General features: G+C 40.9%; 1 protein-coding gene across 17 annotated transcripts in view; it reads right to left on the bottom strand.

Annotated features, from left to right (window-relative positions):
- Positions 1 to 224: 224 nt before the first annotated feature.
- Positions 225 to 20,663, bottom strand: part of SULF1 (sulfatase 1) — a 191,405-nt gene continuing 170,966 nt past the window's right edge. For 6 of the 17 annotated variants that reach the window (XM_024251047.3, XM_063726673.1, XM_002819162.5 and 3 more), the window contains 2 exons: positions 20,269 to 20,302; positions 225 to 2,621 (listed from right to left, as the gene is read on the bottom strand). In XM_024251047.3, the coding sequence (XP_024106815.3) occupies positions 2,591 to 2,621; positions 20,269 to 20,302 (65 nt within the window). In that variant the 3' untranslated portion in view covers positions 225 to 2,590. Of the gene's footprint in view, positions 20,303 to 20,663 lie in introns of all 17 variants that reach the window. The other 11 variants (XM_054561716.2, XM_009243852.4, XM_009243851.4 and 8 more) reach the window with 4 other exon arrangements.

Raw genomic sequence — 20,663 nt, 5'->3', positions numbered from 1 at the left:
AAGATACCTCGGCGCTGCCTCTGCTGCCTCCCTCAAGAAAGCAATGAGGTAAATCTGTGGTGAAGTCATTAATCTGAGAATGTTCTATAACACACTGACTTCAGCTCTGTTTTATAAGTTTGGTTAGTATTCAATCATGTAAATAGAGATCAGGACTCAATTTTATTTGCAAGAAATGGGTGTACCACAAAAACTTGGTTAAGTTCATTTCTCTGAAACAGAAAAAAGTTTAAACACCTTTTATTTGAAGAAATATTGCTTCTAGACTTTCCTGAAGCCAGAATTGTTCTATAAAAGTATCATGGAATATTATACATGATTAAAAAACAGAGTATGCTTCCTAATAACTTGAAATCTTTTTACAAAGCACATCATTCATGATCATAAATATGTTTGTTCTGTCATCCCACCGATGATACACACATCAGGTAAGCAGCTAATTTGAACATATGTACAGAGTCTATGATAAAGATTTAAAGTTACCAAAAAGATTCAGCTATAACATATTAAATTTTCTTTAAAAGAGTTTACCATAAACACTTAAAGAAAACATAATTTATCTAAGCACTTGAATTATCTAAAAATAAGAAGAAAACCTCTCTTAGGGTAAGCAAAAACACATCATCTTGGGAAGCTGAATAGAAGGGTAGTGATGACTCAGTGAGGTAATCCTTTAGCTGGTATTTAAAAACCTAATACACAACAAGAATATTTTCAAGAATACAGATTTTCAAAAGCAATTTTGAACTATGTCTTTAAAATATATCAGAACTTGGTGAAGGCCTTACAAATAATCATAGAACACAATGTTAAGAAATTAACTTCCCTTGTGGTATGTTGAAATTGTGGAACATTCATGAGAAGTTATTGGTGTTAAGTTCAAAACTAATCATATTTTGTCAACATTTAAGCTTCTTAGCCATGCCAAGAAAACCAAATAAAGATGAAAATAAAAGGTCTTTAGATCTTTTTCTCCTGTCAAGAAAATAACCCAAAATATAGCAATCTTAAAGGTATGATATATGATGAACGCTTTGAGGCTAGGCACAGAGAGAGCAGGCAATCTTCATTTTGTTTACTTATTTATTTATTTTCACCACCAATATTATTAGCCATGCCTTTCTGCTAATCGATTTTAGCAAGTCGAGGTAAAACACATGCAACATTTTCTGGCAAAAGCTTAATGTCAAACAATATGTGATCCATACTGTGTGTCGTCCTGGGGGGTTTATTTGACTTTGTCACAATGACAGCCAACAGTGAGACTGAGAAGCCTGTAAAAATAAAAAAATAAGACTAATCAAATAGACATGGCATTTTAATCTCAAAGTGCAAAATCATCTAACTGAAAACGACAACATTGAAAAATTCCAGTGGTTAAAAATGAATCAAAACTTCATTACGCAGGCAGTGGAAGTGTGTTGAAAGATATACCAGGGGTGTCAAGTTTTAGACACTCAGAAAGGCACCATTCTAGCCATCTTGATTGGATAACATGTATATACTTATGTCCCTACGATATTCAAAAGATAACACTGTTTTACTACAAAACAAACAAACAAGCAAAAAATCAAAACCAAACCAACCCAAATATCCCCAGCCTTTCTTTCTACTCTTGGCAGATAGTAAATTATAACGATGAGTCTCCATGTGCACACTGCTTGCCCACATGCTCACTAGCTTCTACTGCACAAAGGTACCCAGGGTAGCTTGGAATGTTGGTGGCTATGATTACCTTTATTAGTTTACAGATAAAAAAAGTTAAAAAGAAATACTGTATTTAGGGTAAGGTAACAATTTCATCTAATCAGAGGAGAGTGAAGAGGAGGCGCTGCCTTCTAGGTGCTGTGACTTCTCCTTTTCGTGATTTTTCTCCACCTTGGTCAACATCTTCCCCACTATGCTGGAATTACTTGGGTGTTCTGCGGTGGCCATGGTGAACGTTTGATGAACTGAATGCGGATCGGAATGCGCAGGAAGATATGGCTGATCTTCAAAAATGTCCTTTCCAGGACCACCATCCTGGGGAAGTTCTTTCGGGTGCCTGCGAATGGGCTGCAGCCTGGGGCTGGGCCTCAGCTCTAGCTCTGTCATGCCATCGCCACTGAAATCGGTTTCCAGATGATTGGTCCCTTCATGCCCCATCCATTTTTCAGTTTTTCTCCAGTGTTCAGAATTCAAACGATTAACTTCTGGAATGTCGTTATTCCATTCAAGTTTACTCTCTGGACTTAATGTTGGTCGGTTCAAATGCAGGGTTCGAAGGTCGGCTGGCAAGGTCAAATGAGGTGTTTTCCCAACCATATGCCTTGGGTCTTCATCTAAGTCAGCAGAGGCCATCTCCACTGACACAGCGCGCTCAGCAGAGACAACCAGGAAGCCGTCACTTTGAGCAGTTTGAGTCTTATTTGTTTTATTTTGCTCATAGTGACTCTTCAGCAGTGCAAATACTCTATCTACATCCTTCAAGTAATTAGTCCAGTCCACCAGACTAAGTCTGTAGTTTTGTCTGTACTCATAGATGTTTTCATTCACACTGTGCATCTCCTCTAGGCCTTGCCGGTTGATGTCTGCAGTGAGATGGGCCTGATTAACCTTCCCATCCATCCCATAACTGTCCTCTGTGAAAAGAGAGAAGAAGGTGAATCATTAGTGGAGAAAAGGCTTTCTACTTATCTGGACAAGCAACTTACATTGTTTTTACAGAGTTAATCAATGAAAAGTATGACACTCAAACGCATTTTCCCCTAGTCATTTATCACAGAGTGGCCTTAGGTTACAGGTGATTAAACAACAGAAAATTGGGGGAAAAAAAAAGATCACATTCATGAAAACATCTACGACTAAGCATGGTTAGTGCTGAAAATGGTACAGTCCTTTCAGCCAGGAGATTTGGGTTTCACTCCTGGCCCCGCTCAAATCAACTTTGCAACCAGAAAAGCATGTGAGTGAGTCCCTCTGAGTCTTGCTCCCTCATCTGCCAAGTGTAGAAATAGTTGTATGATAAAATCATTACTACTTATAAGGTTGCTGGGTGAATGACAAATTTGAAAGTCTTTGAATGTAATAGGCAATGCTTAGTATGATATTTTTATTTTATATTCCCTAACACTCAGTATAAAAGCAAATCTGAATGCAATTAAGCTCTTCAAATCAAATGCCTGGATTTATTTCTTTGATTGTTGTTTTTGCCCTGAAAGTTCTATGTCCTAGATAAATGTGTGCCTTAGATAACTGAATGACTTTCTCATATGCAAAGAAGGCACCAGCTTTCTCTCTCTCAGATCTTTCTACATCTCCAGGATGACTGTAGCCCTGCAGAAAATAACACTTGTTCTCTAGTTGTGCCTAAGTACCATTTGGAAAGAGGTGGCCTAGATGAGTGCAATGACCACCCATAAAGCCATACAGACCAGCAAGAAGAATAAGCAAAACTAACCAAACCCACAACCTCGGTGTAGCTAGAAGATAGAGAATCCTACAATCTTCAGATCACCTGTAAATAAAAAAAGTTAACACCAAATCCCAGCAGAGCTGAATGTCACACTGTGGCCACAAGCTCTGGGAAAACAGTATGGAAGAGAGAAGAGGGAAGTGTCAGTGGAGTCAAAGATTGATTGGAGGCTGTTGGTGGAAAGAACGTCAATCTTTTGCATAAAATACTGTAAAGATTCCTGGTGAGCCACAGCACTGACAGTGAGGATGGGACCCCTAAGTCTCAGCCTTGTGCCTGTGCACGATTCAAGGCAGCAGTCTGGGAGGCATTGCTTTGGGCAGAAAAGGACACAAAGGAAGAGAGAAGGGAGAAACACCCATTGGAAACTGGGTGGTAAAACAAGGAGGAAGCAAAAGATGGGAAATCTCAGGTCCTGCAAGGAAAAAGAGATACGAAAAGTTGGAAGACACACAACCTCTCTCACTTTCACTCCCAAATAATAATAAAATAAAAAGGTAAAGAGGAAGTATACTTAGTTACACTCACAGAAAAGAATTCTCTTAAACTAGGAGGCTTGTAAATACTATAAATCCATGAAATAAAAGAACCTAAATCTATATCAAATTACTATAAAAGAAAGTAGAACAATAAGATACCATCTCATGCCAGTCAGAATGGTGATTATTAAAATGTCAAGAAACAACAGATGCTGGAAAGGTTGCAGAGAAGTAGGAACGCTTTCACACTGTTGGTGGAAGTGTAAATTAGTTCAACCATTGTGGAAGACAGTGTGGTGATTCCTCAAAGATTTAGAACCAGAAATACCATTTGACACAGCAATCCCATTACTGGGTATGTACTCGAAGGAATATAAATCATTCTATTATAAAGACATGCACGCGTATGTTCACTGCAGCACTATTCACAATAGCAAAGACGTGGAATCAACCCAAATGCCCATCAGTGATAGACTGGATAAAGAAAATGTGGTACTTATATACCGTGGAATACTATGCAGCCATAAAAAGGAATGAGATCATTTCCTTTGCAGGGACATGGATGAAGCTGGAAGCCATTATCTTCAGCAAACTAACACAAGAACAGAAAACCAAACACTGCACGTTCTCACTTATAAGTGGGAGCTTAACATTGAGAACACACGGACACAGGAAGGGGAACGATCTAACACTGGGGCCTGTTGTGGGGTTGTCGGGAGAAAGAGAGCATCAGGGAAAATAGCTAATGCATGCTGGGCTTAATACCTAGGTGATGGGTTGATAGGTGCAGCAAACCACCATAGTACACATTTACCTATGTAACAAACCTGCACATCCTGCACATGTATCCCAGAACTTAAAAAAATAAAATAAACAACAACAACAACAACAAAAATAAAGTGGAAAACAAGAATTTAAAAAACCACCTTAAGAAAATGCCCCTGGCGAAATAAACTATAAAGTGCAGAAAACCACAACACACCAGTGCTGTGTGAATTAAATGTTCTCAATCAAGCATCTGAGGATGGAAAAGCCATCTGAAATCAGAAATTAAAATATGAACCTAGCATCTCATATCCAGTCCAGATCTCCTTCAAGTATCAAGGCTATAAAGGAACAGTTTGAAACTCATAAGAATGCAGGGGATACTGTGCACATCAACTCTTCTTCAGCAATCTTCCAGAGGCTGTGACTCGTTTGTCCAAGAAATCACTGGGGACACTGAAGCAAAAATATAGAGGATACACATTTAATAGATTTATCAGATCTAGGATAAAAATAAAGGTAGAAGAGGTGTGAAAAAATAATATATGCATTTTATAGGACACGCTAGAAATAATGCAACTGAAAATGTGAGAGGGAGCACAGACCAAAGAGAATAAGTTCATTCAGTATGATTCAGATAATAGTGGGGAGTGAAAGAAGGCCATTAAAAACTGTCTAATGAGATAATGAAACTGTCTAATGAGATAAATAAGATAACAGGGATTTAGGCCTGACATGGTGCCTCATGCCTCTAATCCCAGTAGTTTGGGGAGGATGAGGCGGGTGAATCACTTGAGGTCAGGAGTTCGAGACCAGCCTGGCCAACATGGTGAAACCCCGTCTCTATTAAAAATACCCAAAAAGAAAAAACACAAAACAGGGATTAAGGGCATTAAAAATGTGTAAGTACAAAGACAATTACCAAAAGAGCAACTATCTTGATAAAGAAGAAATTATAGAAGATGCAATGAGAAATATATAGAAACACAATAGGTGGTATCAGTCCAAGGGAGCAAGAATAAATAAGAATATGTATTGGAGTATTACTGGAACCATCAAGTGGATCTTTTGGTGTGCTCCCTTGTGGTAGCCACTGGGGTTCATAAAATGAGTGGGTATAGGGGGTGGTGCTGCAGCCATGCAGAGATGGGCTAAGTCTTGACCTATTCCTCTTGCACTCTCAGACATATAATGCCAAAAAGAGAGTCAGAGACTGCAGACGGCTATGGGGCAGATTCCGTTGGAGTAGGCACCCCACACATAGCTGTTAAGTGGATTACATGCGAGCAACCAATGCCAGTAGCCCCGAGGGGCTAGACCAGGGTCTTAACAGAAATAGACACTTACCCCAGGCTGGGCTTTGTAGACCCATTTTAAGCATTGCATCTACTTAAATGCAATGCAAATGCTTAAAATATTATTACAGGATAGGAACAGAAAATACTGTACTAATTTGGACCACCAAGTTACATTTCTTCAGATGAAAGGACACATTTTATAGCCCACAATGTCCAAAAGTGAGCAAAGACAGCTCATATCAAATGGACGTATAATGGTGCACACTATCCTTAGAGTAACAGTTCCATAAGAACAGGAAGGAATGGGCAACTGAAACATTTGCTGTCTAAAATGGGGGGAGACAAAAGCATTGAAGGCTGGCTTACACACCTTCACACTCAACATGAGGGGTTAAAGGAGGGTCCCCCACTGGACAGATTTCTCTGCTTTGCAGGGGGATAAGAAGAGAGGAGGCAGGAGACGATGCTGGTGTGATGATGCAAGTCTTCTGCACAGCACTTCAACTTTCTTTTTTATACCTGATGCAGAGATGCAACTGCTGGTGTTGGAAGCAGGGATGTTTCCTAAGCAAAAAAATACCCTAATTATACTTTAAAACGATGTAAGAATTCCTAAGGGCCTGATAGGGCAGATTGTGCCTTCACCCCATCTGGCAAAATTGGGGTTAACAGGGAATGCAGGTATATTGCCTGGTGGTTAAAAACAGCTCATTAGTTCTACACCTATATAAACTTACTCTATTTGAATGGGAGCAGACTGAGCAAGAGGTACTTGCTAGCCTATTATTGGTAGTCTAGTGATAATACTAGACTAGTATTGCTGCCTGAAGTCTAGAGCAGCACAGTGGCTGAATCTAATGTCTCTTCCAAAGGTGGAAAACTTTGGTCATAAATGGAGAGATGGAGGAATAGTAACTGAGGCTGAAGGAATGAAGAAATGGGTTATGTCATGAGTCATGAGAGAAATTCAATATTACATTAACAGCTTGAAAAAGGCTCAGAACAGGAGATGACATTGTCTCTTAGCTCCATTATACCAGACTCCTAAAAGGGTGAGGTCATATATTGCTAAGTCACTCCTGGCAAGATCCAACAGAAGCTGGCAAACCTGAATGGCCTTGCCCTAGGTGGTATTTTCATATGACAGAGTGATGGACTGGACTAATTATTGATGGCTGAATGGAATTCTAGGAATGTGCCAACATCTTTTGACTTTTATAATCTTTTCACTAAGGGGTTCATGGCCAGGGGACTAGGGCATAATAAGAAAAATGTATTTGGTCTACCCCCATTTCACAGAGATCCTAATGCCCTTGCAATCTCCAGGGAGATAAGAGTGTCTTTTATATGCTGAGGAGATGGCTAGGGTACCCTAGACAGCTCTAGGTTGGGAGCTGGGCTGATCATCAGAAAGACCTCCACATGATTAGAGAGTTGGGACTCTCAGACCTCTGTGGAGCGGACAGGGGCCTGGAGATTGAGTTAACTACCAATGGCCAATGATGCAATCAATCATGCTTATGTAATGGAACCTCATTAAAAACCTTAAACGATAACAGGGTTCAGAGAGATTTCCAGTTGGTGAATGCAACCACATGCCGTGAGGGTAGCACACTTCGAACTCAAGGACAGAAGCTTCTGCATTTGGGACCGGTCTGGACCTTAGCCTATGTACCTCTTTGTCTGGCTATTTATTTGCATTTCTTATAATATCCTTTATAATAAACTGGTAAATATTTTAAAAATCATTGAAATATACAAAATTAAAAACACAAGAGATGTGGCTCAGGCCTGTAATCCCAGCACTCTGGGAGGCTGAGATGAGAGGATTGCGTGAGCCCAGGAGTTTAACAGCAGCCTGGGCACCATAGCAAGAACTCACCTCTAATAAAAATTAAAAAATTAGCTGAGTGTGGTGGCGCACGCCTGTAGTCCCAGTTACTCAGAAGGCTGAGGTGGGAGGATCACTGGAACCCAGCAGGCTGAGGCTGCAGTGAGCCATGATTGCTACTATACTCCAGCCTGGGTGACAGAGGGAAACCCCATCTTAAAAAAAATAAAAATAAAAACAAGAGACTACTTTGCAGACCTCAGTGAGAACAAATTTGAAAACCTAGATGAAACATAGTTGCTCAGGAAAATAGTTTGCCGAAATTGACGCTGTTAAAAGAAAAACCTTAGCTGAATTAAGTTTAACAGAGTTTAATTGAGCAAAGAACGATTTGCAAATCTGGCAGCCTCCCAAGCCAGAGTACACTCAGAGACTCCAACGCAGCTGCGTGGTGGAAGAAGATGTATGGACAGAAAAAGAAAAGCGATGGACAGAAAACAAAAGTGAAGTACAGAAGCAGCCAGATTGGTTACAGCTCAGCGTTTGCCTTATTTGAACAGAGTTTAAGCAGTTGGCCACCTTTGATGGGCCAAAACTCAGTGATGGGCACAAGAGTAGGCTACAGTCTGTATACAACTCTATTTAGGTTATAGTTCACGATGTACAGAGAAACCTTTAGGCTGAACTTAAAATATGTGAGGAGGCAGATTTAGGCTAAACTTGATTTAACAACCCAATATAGATAGAAAGCTTAAATAGAACAGTTTCCATAGAAGAAAAAGCAAGCCCAAAGAACCACTCTGCAAAGATGCATCAGGTCTATAGACTTTCACAGGAGAAGTTTACCAAATCTTCAATGAAAAGCAAATCCTAATAGACTGTTCTAGAGCAGATAACTCAAGAAAACTTCCAAACTCTTTTTACGAAGTAAGGATAACATTGATAGCTGCGATAGGCAGAATAGTGGACTCCACCCGGCAAAGATGTCCACATCCAAATTCCTGGAAACTATGGACAAGTTCCTTTACCTGGCCAAAGGGACTCTGTGAATGTGACTAAGTCGTGGATCCTGAGATTGGGGCGGGGGAGTATCCTGGAGCATCCAGGTGGGGCCAGTGGGATCTCAAGAGTCCTTATAAAGGAAAGGGAGGTGGTAGGAAGGAGGGGTAGAGAAGGATATGTGACCCCAGAAAACAGAGGAAGGTGCCGGTTGTGGGAGAGACTGATTTGAAGATTGGCTACATTTTTGTATTTGAAGATGGCGGAAGAGACCATGAATGAGGAGTGCAGGCAGCCTCTAGAAACTGGAAAAAGCAAGGACATTCTCGCCTTGAGCCCCCAGAAGATTTCAGCCCAGTAAGATTCATTTCGAATTTCTGATCCTTAGAAACACGAGAGAATAAATTTGTGTTGTTTTAAAGGCACAGTGGTAATTTATTACAGCAGTAATAAGAAACTAATATAATGTCTAAGAGATAATGCTAGTAAAAACAAAATGAAATCACAGACTGGTATCATTTAAAAATACGATACAAAAATCTTAAATAAAATATTAGTGAACAGAATTCAATATTACGAAAGCAACACACAATGACCCAGTGGAATTTATTTCAGGAATGAAAGGATTCATTCTTACCAAATCTATTAATATAATACACAATAATAATTTAATAGATCTAAAGAGAATAATTATCTGAGCATCTTCATAGATGCTAAAAAAAGCTTTTTGACAAATTCAACGTTCATTAAAGATAAAAGCACTAAAAAAAAAGAACTGATGGCTATTTCCTTAATATGACAAAAGTATATATAACTCAGTCCTAAAGCTTGCCTCTTATTTAATAGAGAAACTCTAAAAGCATTTTAATTGAAATCAGGAGCAGGGTAACCTTATATTGGAAGCATTAGGTCACTCAATTAGACATATCTCTACATATCTGTAGGTACAAGAACAGACGTCGAGGCTGGGCGCAGTGGCTCATGCCTGTAATCCTAGCACTCTGGAAGGCCGAGGTGGGTGGATCACCTGAGGTCAGGAGTTCAAGACCAGCCTGGCCAACGTGGTGAAACCCCATCTCTACTAAAAATACAAAAATTAGCTGGGCATGGTGGCAGGTGCCTGTAATCCCAGCTACTCGGGAGGGGAGGCAGAAGAATCGCTTGAACCCAGAAGGTAGAGGTTACAGTGAGCCAAGATCGTGCCACTGCACTCCAGCTTGGGAGACAGAGCAAAACTCTGTCTCAAAAAAAAAAATAAAAAAAAGAAAAAAGAAAAAAAAGAATAGATGTTGATAGATGCCAGTGTGTCTCTTAGCTCTATCCATCAAAAGGATCTATATGCCAAGACACCTCAGCAGCAATTTTATACACCTCAGACCCAGATCTTGGTGTTCAAATGCCATTCCCCTTTAAAAGAAACTGGGGCCCTTTGGAGAAATGGCTGTTTCCAGATGTGGAGTGGCAAAAATGCAAGATGAACCTGGAACATGCTTTTAGGCCAGAAAGCAATGAGGTGGTCAAAAAATGATGAGAATGCTTCAAAAGTACATGGAACCCAGGTGCAGGGACACCAGTGGCCAAATCTAAGACACTTTCACATCATCAAAATAAATAATGATAGCAAGGGAATATCCATGGTATAAACTGAGAATCTGAGTCCATACTGATAGAAATAAATACACGGGAGAGGAGAAAAATCTCTTCTTTCAGATTTTTGAAACAGGATCTGGCTCTGTCATCCAGGTTGGAATGTAGTGGTGCTATCTCAGCTCACTGCAAGCTCTGCCTCTGAGTAACTGGGACTACAGGTGCTGGGACTATGCCCAGCTAATTTTTTAAATGTTGTATTTTTAGTAGAGATAAGGTCTTGCTATGCTGCTCAGGCCAGTCTTGAACTTCTGAGCTCAAGCACGTATTCCTCCCACCTCGGCCTTCCAAAGTGCTGGGATTACAGGTGTGAGCCTCCATATCTGGCTGGGAAATCTCTTCTTTACAGTACAATCACTACCTAAGAAATGCAGGAGGACCCAGGCACGGTGGCTCATGACTGTAATCCCAGCAATTCGGGAGATTGAGAGATGGGAGAATCGCTTGAGCCCAGGAGTTTGAGACTCGCCTGGGCGATATAGTGAGACCTTGTCTCTACAAAAAAAATTTTAAAAAACTAGCTGAGTGTGGTGGCATGCGCTTGTAATCCCAGCTACTTGGGAGGCTGAGGTGGCAGGATCCCTTGAGCCTGGGAGGTCAAGGCTGCAGTAAGCCAAGATTGCACCACTGTACTCCAGCCTGGGTGACAGAGCAAGACCGTGTCTCAGAAAAAAAAAAAAAAAAAAAAAAAAAAAAGCAAGCAGGAGGAATTACAGAGTGGGAGAAATCATCATTTGCAGCCGTCATGGTACAGCAAATGATTCGGGCAGACATGAATCCTTAAAAGCTAGTAGATGAATTACTTATTAATTAAAAAAGAAAAAAATTATGGTGGCTTCACCTAGCAAACTCCACCTTTGCCAAGTAATCAAAGGTAATACCACCAAGATGTCATGCAGCTCCTGATAAGATATCCCGGGAGCACAATATGTGGTATTCCTGACGAAAATCGACAGCTTCAGTTCAACCCTGATGAAACATCAGACAAACCCCAACAGAGGGACATTTTACAAAACAACTGGCATGTACTCTTTAAAATATTATGACTGATAATGAGAAGTTGAGGAACTGTTCCAGATAAAAGGATACTCTAAAAAGAGGTGAGTTTCCTGCAATGTGTGATTCTGGATTGGATCCCAGGCCAGAAAAGCAAAAAATGATGAATATGGCATTATTGGGACAATTGTTAACATTTGAACATGAAATGTGGATTTGACAATTGCTTTGTAACAATGTTAAATTGCTTGATTTTGATAAATGCATAACAGTTATGTAAGATAATATTTCTGTTCTTAGGAAATACCTCCTAAAGCATTTATATATAAAGGGGAATGATGTTTGCAAATTACTTGCAAATGATTCAGAAAAAAGGTATGTGGAGAAAGTGAGTGAAAGAACAAGAAAAAACAATAAAGCAAATGGGGTAACAGTTCTTGAAATTACTCTTGCAACCTTTCTGTAAATGTAAAGTTATATCAAAATAGAAAGTTAAATTTATTCGACATTAGAACTTAAATTTTCCATGTGTCTCCTGGTTTCTGCCTGTCTTCTGCTCAAAAAAGGAAACCTTTTTCTTGGGTCATTTGGAAGCTCTTTATTCAGAGAGAAAAGGTATAGATAGGCTTATTCTGACAGGTGAATTTTCAGAATAAATGTAGATGATTTCACGTTACAGATAATTATTCCCCAATCCCGGAAACAGAAAAGCCATGAATCCACTAAGAGAAATTCAAGAACATACCTAGGTCGCAAGCCAAGTCACATTTCTTTCTGGATGACACTTACTTACTTTTAAAAACTGAACCACATAATTACATCATGCTATATTCCACAGACGGGTAACTTAAGAGATCATGCATGCATGGAATTTTAACTCTACCTGGAGCAGTGTTATAATTAACAGGTGTTGATGGTGTCATAAGAAGCAGAAGGGATTGTTTTTGCAGACACAGGCTGACTTCTGCAGCTTCTCTGGCCTCTTTCTCTTCCCCTTTGGCACATCACCTCTGTACCAGCCACAGGAACAAGTGCAATGTCCTGAAAGTACCAGGCTCTCTCCTTCCTCAGTGTTTGTATTTATTTCTAGAATGTACTTCCCTGCCTCATTAGCCCAGTCAGCTCTCAGCCTTCAAGAGGAGCTCTCATCCCCTCCACAGAGCCTCTCTAGCCGTTCCCCTGGGTTGTGTGAACCCCTCCATTATGGCATCATCTATACCTGATTCTGGGTACCTGTGCTCTGTAGCAAATTGAATTTCACCGGGCCAGGTGTCTACAGTTTCAAGAAGCAAGCAATGGGTCAATCAGAAAATCATAAAGCATTATATGTAGTTTGTTGCTTGTTGCTATCTGGCAGGATATTTTAATTAATATAGCTATTCTCTTCCAAGTCTCATTTCTAACGGTACTAATTTAAACTTCGCGATGGGAAGAGCCCGAACAGAGTATCTGCGTTAATATATCTGCTCCTTTCTCGTAAGCCCTTCCATGTTTTGCTGAGCTCTTTGTTTTTTTTTCTGAAGGCACAGGGTTTCCAATATTTGGACCAAACTGGTATTCATCTTGGGTGATTTTCATGCTACTTGAAACATAATATGTTTTAGCTTGAAATGGAATTTGATTTAGGCTTTGAAATTTCAGAGGTTCTGATTTTGGTGTCCTGCTAGTATCCAAAAGCAAATTGTAAATTGGCTTTTTGATACTAGCAGGACACCAAAATCAGAATTGGCCATAGTAAAAATACCATAAATTTCTTTCTTTTTTGAGATAGAGTATCACTCTTGTTGCCCAGGCTGGAGTGCAATGGCACGATCTTGGCTCACTGCAACCTCCGCCTCCCAGGTTCAAGCCATTCTCCTGTCTCAGCCTCCCGAGTAGCTGGGATTACAGGCATGCACCACCACGTCCGGGTAATTTTGTATTTTTAGTAGAGACGGGGTTTCTCCATGTTGGTCAGGCTGGTCTCGAATCCTGATCTCAGGTGATCTGCCCACCTCGGCCTCCCAAAGTGCTGTGATTACAGGCGTGAGCCACTGTGCCTAGCCGTTTCTTTTTTTTTTTGTAAGGTGAAAGCAAGTTTATTAAGAAAGCAAAGGAATAAAAAATGGCTACTCCACAGGCAGAGCAACCAGAAGACCATAAATTTCTAATTTTATGGATGAATTGCAGGAATAGCTATTTATTTTACAAATGAAAGCCAATTAATGTTCAACCCTAAAGATAGTCTAAAAATAGAAATAAATATGTATGTCATTTATAGATGACTACCTTGTGTGTGGTTAATGGCTAATTATATCTACTTATTGGTAAATGCACATAACTTTTCCTCTTTATTAATATAGCATTGACATTAAAAACTGCAATTTTGTCATCCATTAATGTGAAGATAAATGTCCTTCAAAATTCCAGGGCTCAGCCAGGCACGGTGGCTCATGCCTGTAATCTCAGCACTTTGGGAGGCTGAGGTGGGAGGATCACTTGAGCAGGAGTTCGAGACCAGCCTGACCAACATGGTGAAACCCCATCTCTACTAAAAATACAAAAATGAGCCAGGCATGGTGGTCTGTGCCTGTAGTCCCAGCTACTAGGGAGGCTGAGGCAGGGGAATTGCTTAAATCCGGGAGGTGGAGGTTGCAGTGAGCCAAGATTGTGTCACTGCACTCCAGCCTGGGTGACAGAGCAAGACTCCACCTCAAAAAAAAAAAAAAAAAAAAAAAAAATTCCAGGGCTCTTTGATACAATTTTTCTCTCACTATTCAAATTTATTATCAAACATCAGTCATACAATAATATGAATTCAGGGCTTACTTTTCAGGTAATATCTCATGAAATCCTTGTGTATTATTATGTATATGTATTATCACCTTTTTAAAGATGAGAAAATTCGGCCATAATAAAAGAAGTTAAATAAATTGTCCAAGAGAATCAGTATAGTGTAGAGATTAACAGCACAGCTAGAACCAGACTCGCTAGGTTTGAATTTTACCATTTATCAGCTGTATAATCTTGGGGAAGTTATTTAGTCACTCTGTGGCTTAATTTTCTCATCTGTAAAATGGGGATAATAAGCTGGGTGTGGTGGCAGGTGCCTGTAAGCCCAGCTACTTGGGAGGCTGAGGCAAGAAGAATTGCTTGAACCTGGGAGATGGAGGTTGCAGTGAGCCAAGATGGCACCACGGCACTCCAGCCCGGGCGACAGTGTGAGACTCCATCTTAAAAAAAAAAAAAAATGAGGATAATAATAGTACTGACCTTACAAAGTTATCGAGAGGGTTAAATACATTAATACATGAAAGCATTCAGAAGAGCGCTGGACCATAGTAAGTGTTGTAATACTGTTAGCAAGTGGTCCTCAAATTGGGAAGTGATCGAGCCAGAACTGACCCACAAACCAATGTGACCCACAAAACTATTCTCATAACTATTTATGTCACCTAATCTGATCAGCCCAAATCCTCTCATATTATTTCTCCCAGTTTAATGCTCTTGAATATCTGCCTATTGCTTTTAGGACAGAGATTACATCCTTTGATGTAGCATGTAACTAGGGTGACCACATTTTTTGTTTGCCTGGGATGGTTCCAGTTTGTATCTGCTGTACTGGTACCCTGTTCAGTTTGGCATTTGTCCAGAATGTTTGATATTTTAGCCTAGAAAATAGTTTTAAATACAACTGTTTTATAGATCTACTGACTAGTTCATTGGTAAACAAATACATAAGAATATTTATATAGAATTAATATAAAAAATAATTAATATAAATAATAATTAATATAAATAATTAACTATTTTTAGTACTCTTCCCCCATGGTCAAAACATCCCTGTTTGGAAGATAAATCATATCATCATTCTCCACATAACACGCTCCATAAAATAGGCCCTGGTTGCCTTTTCAGCTCATCCTTCTCTTCTCCTTGCCTTGCACCGTCACGGAACTGATCTTAAGTCCGCACACGAGTCTTGCCTTCTGGTTGGACTGACTTCCTTTTCCATCCTGTGTCTGGATCACCGCACTGTTGCCTTCAGGATGCGGCATAAATGCCAACTCCTTGGAAAGCTTCCTTTGACTCCTCTGGGTTGGGTTGGGGCCCTCTCCTGGCTCTTATGACGCCATATATTTCCGGTCAAAGCACTTTGCGTCGTGCACTCTAACACCAGACTGCACTCCCTGTGAAGGTGGCGTTTGGCACAGAGGTGGTCGTTTCGATTCTTTCTGTCTTTATTTGTTGCACGGATGAATGAGGGCACATTTCCCCCCCCATATATTGAAATTGATTAAAGATACATTTCATTCCGCAGTCTGGGGAGGATCTTAAGGAGTTCTGCATGTGCTATAGTTTCTTCTCTGGCACAAGAAACAAGGCCTTGGGAATAGAGTCAGTATTGGAAAGGTAAGAAAAATGATGAACACTCTCTGACAGCTTAGACTAACCCAAGTCTGACCTTAACCTTACCAGGGTGGCCACTGTTGTCACCCCTGCCACTACCCAGCTCTCACGGCCAAGCTTTGGCTGGATTTTGGTGCCCACTGGCCGCTCCATGACACACCTCTGTGCACGCAGTAGCCCTGGCTCTGACTTATACCCTAACGACCTTCACCCCAAGTCTCCTCAACACCTTAGGGGGCCAATCTCACCTCCAGCCCATTTGACCCCAAACCCTGCCCCTGCCCCATCTCTTGTTTGAGCATCTGAAACAGAAAAGTCCAACAGCACTAGTAAGACAGCTTTAAAATAAGATGGAGCACCTGAGACGTGACAGAGAGAGGAGAACCCGGGAAGCTCCACTAGAGTAACCTAGAGCAGGACAGCGAAGGTTTGGTTTGTTCTTCTCATCTCAAGAGGTTCAGGCAGTTCAGAAGATGGAATTGAGAGTGCTCAATTCTTTTCTTTTTTTTTTTTTTGAGACGGAGTCTCGCTCTGTCACCCAGGCTAGAGTCCAGTGGCAAGATCTCGGCTCAGTGCAAGCTCCGCCTCCCAGGTTCATGCCATTCTCCTGCCTCAGCCTCCCCAGTAGCTGGGACTACAGGCTCCCGCCACCACTCCCGGCTAATTTTTCTTTTTTTTGTATTTTTAGTAGAGACGGGGTTTCACTGTGTTAGCCAGGGTGGTCTCGATCTCCTGACCTCGTGATCCGCCCGCCTCCACCTCCCAAGGTGCTGGGAGAGTGCTCAATTCTTGGTTGCCTGTGACTGATGATGGAGATCGGTGGTGCTTATGAATACCTTTTTGTCTTTCTTATAAAATATACTAACACGCTTTGGAATTCACATCACTGAAATTCCCTTTCCCATACTCTTTCATCCATATAAATGTCCTGCATTCAGCATTATCCTTTACCAATGACTCTACCACTTATTGGGGCTTGGCCCCTGCCAGGGTCTGTTCTAAGCATGCCCACCAGCGAGGCTGGGATTTGAACTCAAACTAGTCAGGGGCTCCAGCGTCCATCCCCATGACCACAGTGCTGTACAGCACTAACACATGGCTGTATCACCCACAGCCACCTCTGGCACATACTGTCACTGTGAGGGAGATGAGTCAAAATAAGTGAAAGCAATGTAGTCAAAGCGTGGCTGCCGAGGGTGGAGCTCTGTGTGGTCTAACAGCCCAGAGAGCTTGAAGCAAAGGATCAGGAAGCAGCCCTGAGAAGGCTGCCCAGAACTGACCGCCTGCCCCACACAGCCACAGGACACATGGCCACTTCTGCCAGGAGCTCCTCTTGGCCCTCAAAGGGCAGCAGCATCAGCTTTCATATGCAGTCGGAAAAATAAATACCCCCTCAACCTGTTGATTTTTCTCTATTTTGCAACACGCTTAGAAGATATTGCTTTCAAATCAGCCACAAATTATTTCCTGAGTCATGAGTGCCACCTTCTGAGCTGTGCTCTCCCTCTGAGCTTGTCCTAACTGGAAAATGACCAGGGTGAGTATGCAAAGCATTTCAGCTGCCCCTCCTGCTTCATGCACAGGGAACAGCAAAAGGAAGAGAAAAGAAAAGATAAAAAAGAAAAGAAAGAAATTGAGCAGCAACAGAAAAAAACTTGCTTTATGAAAACCCTCTAAATAAGTCTGAAGATTAATTTTTGAAAATCCACCAAAAAGAAGGCAGTTTAAATACATTTATTTAGTTCATCTTGTACAAGATACATTTAAGAAAATGCTCTGTTGAATTTTCAAATTTCAAATTCTTCAGATATGGTTCTTATCATTTCTTTCAAAGTCTTTTGTAATCAAATTTCATGATAAAGAACTTGTTTTTTTTTTAAAATTAGTTTTCTAAAACTAACAAAATCTGAAAGAATTAAGACACTGAAACCTCCTAAGTGGCTCCATCAATGGAGGGCTTTCAACTGTTGAACCCCATTGGAAGACAGTAGTTTTCCTGGCATTTCTGTACATACTTGTTTTGCATCTGTTCTCATTCAATCCAATAAGATACAAGGAGCAGGTAAGGCCACATCAAACACTGCATTTGGGTGTTTAGTGAATTCCCAGGTGTGACTAGGTAGATATTTTCTGAGAAACCCATGTCAAGATTTCCTGCCTGCCACATGGATATCCGCTGAAAGATGGCTTGCCTTATGGACTATGAAATGGCAAAGTCTGAAAATGCCAGTTATTTTGAGTTATAAAGTATCCTTAGATCTGCTCTCTGGTGAGGAGCTTAGAAAGAAAAAAAAAGCAACAGGTAACACCATGTTGCCCCTGCATGCATGCTTTCAACAATTAAAGTTGCCAAGATTGTGTGAAAATGACCTCAGAAACAATTGATTATCTGGCCCATTGAGTGGTGGTGGCAGGGATCAGGGATGGGGAGGGTCCCAGATGCTTGTCATTTACACCCAAAGTGCAGTTAAACATTCTTCCTTTCAAAGTTGGCCAGGGGTGACTTCATGGAGAATGACTCTCTGACTCATCCCTGACCAGCCTTATGTCTTAAAGAATCTGTGAACACCCTTTTATCTCTTTCATGACACTAGACTGAAAATCCCATAGCTATAAATTGAGTGCCTCATAAAATAACTGTAAAGTCAATATTTAGAGGTAGGTCCATTTATAATATTACACTTTGGAAATGTCTTAATGTGACTGATGGGAGGCAGGCAAGATCGTCCTGGTGTGCGGGATGTTACCTCATCAGCCCATACCCAGGGGAGACCAGCTCAAGGGTGGGGTCTTCTGCTCTATCTTATGTGTGCTGGGAGTGACACAGGGTTGGTGTGGGGCAGATTGAGGACAGTCAAGATGAAGAACAAGAGAAAATGGAAAAAAGAAGACATACATAAATGGCTATAACATGTACCCAAAAGTCCAGCTTCCTTTGTTTTCATCTGCCTCATCTGTTGTCATTTGGCTTCTTGTTGGACTAATGACCTACTCTCTAAAAGGAAGCATCTGAGACCATAGCTCTGGAAGTTAGAGGGGCCAAACAGGGTGCCAGGAACAGCAACATTCTTTGGTATATTAATTTTAAAGATATTAATACAGATGAAGAACATATTAATATAAAGAAGATATTAATATAGATGGCACCAATTAAGTTCACATTTCTTTGACGGATGTTTTTCTCCCAAGTGGATACATTAACTAGGGTACTGGTAATGTCCGTGCCTCAGTTTTGTCTCAGCAGAGGCGGTAAGGACAGTGCCCAGCTGCTTCAGGTGGCAGACCTGCCTGAGGTCTGTGCTTAGAGTAGAAAATTAGCAATGGCGAATATTGCCAGATGACCAAGTGACACGGCCACCAGGAGCGTGCCAGAGCACAGTGAGGGATGGATGAAGGTTGGAGGGGCATAAAATGACAGGGCTGAGGGTTGTTTATGGAATGTTTGTGTGTTGTCTTGGTGCTATGTTGAGACTATTGTCTTTATTTATTTATTTATTTATTAATTTTTAGAGACAGGGTCTCTCTCTGTCCCTCAAGCTGGAGGTCAGTGTCACTATCATAGCTCACTGCAGCCTCAACCTCCTGGGCTCAAGAGATCCTCCTGCCTCAGCTTCTTGAGTAGCTGAGTAGCTGGGACTACAGGTATGCATCACCACATCTGGCTAGTTAAAAAATTTTTTTTATCTCACTTTGTTGCCCAAGCTAGTCTCAAACTCCTGGACTCAAGCGATCCTCCCACTTGGCCTCCCATAGTGCTAGGATTACAGGCATGAGCCACTGTGTGTGGCCCTTTACTAGTGTCTTGACTCCCGGTACTCTGTCCCCAACTCCCAGCACCTTCTCTTTATTCACCACCTCTCTGCAGAGCTTTCAGAATCTTAGGGGTGCTGCTTTTCGCCACCAAAGTTAATGAATGAACATCAACAAGGAAATTCCTTGTTTCCTCCAACTTCGGCCTTAGAGTGCTCTTAAAATTCTCATTAGTCATTTTGTGCCTTTGATGCTACATTTAATAAAAATCTCCAACCCATTTTCATGAAGCTCCCCCACCAAATCAGTGTGTAAGTACCACAAAGAAAATAAATCTCCCACTCTTTCCCGGGGCTCGCAAAGGCCATTCTGTTTTTTTCCTTCACATCATTCCATGCTTAAAAGCATCATCCAACAAGCAGACAAGCATGGGAGTGAGTAAATGCTCTGGGACATCTTGATGGGACAGTGAGCTGATTTAAAAGCAAAATGACAGATCTGTGATCAATGACAAAACATGGTGGAGAATGCTGTTAGAACAAGCATGCACCCCCAGCTGTGCTCTGTGCAACATGGTAAGAAACAGAAATTAGTTGAAATGACTGGATCATGCAATTATTGGGGAAGAAGCTGCCGAGAAGAATAAAAAAGTGTGAATACCTGTGTAGGTCATAGCTTCCGCCATCTTTATTTCCTGATATAGGAAAATACAAGAGTAATTACTGTTAGCTTTAGAACTTATAAAACCATTCACTATATAGTTTTCCATGCACAACATCTAAATCCTAGAAAGAAACACATGGTGTTAAATACAGACAGTGCTGAAGCCCAACAGAGATTTCCTATTAGGTTCAAAATGCAGATTGAAAGCTATGAATGAAAAGGTTTAAGATAAAAAAAAATAAGAGTTCATATGAAGAAAATGGGTCGGTGTTAAAGGGAGGAGAGCCCACTTAAAAGCAGTGAGAAAGGTACTTCCAGAAGTCCACGTAATTCTCAGGAAAAGTTAAATTTTGGCTATTTTTAGACAAAACATTGGGAAAAAACGGGCTAAT

This window comes from Pongo abelii, chromosome 7 (assembly GCF_028885655.2).
Source record: "Pongo abelii isolate AG06213 chromosome 7, NHGRI_mPonAbe1-v2.0_pri, whole genome shotgun sequence".
Taxonomy (NCBI): Eukaryota; Metazoa; Chordata; class Mammalia; order Primates; family Hominidae; genus Pongo; species Pongo abelii.
This window is presented reverse-complemented; position numbering and strand designations above follow the sequence as displayed.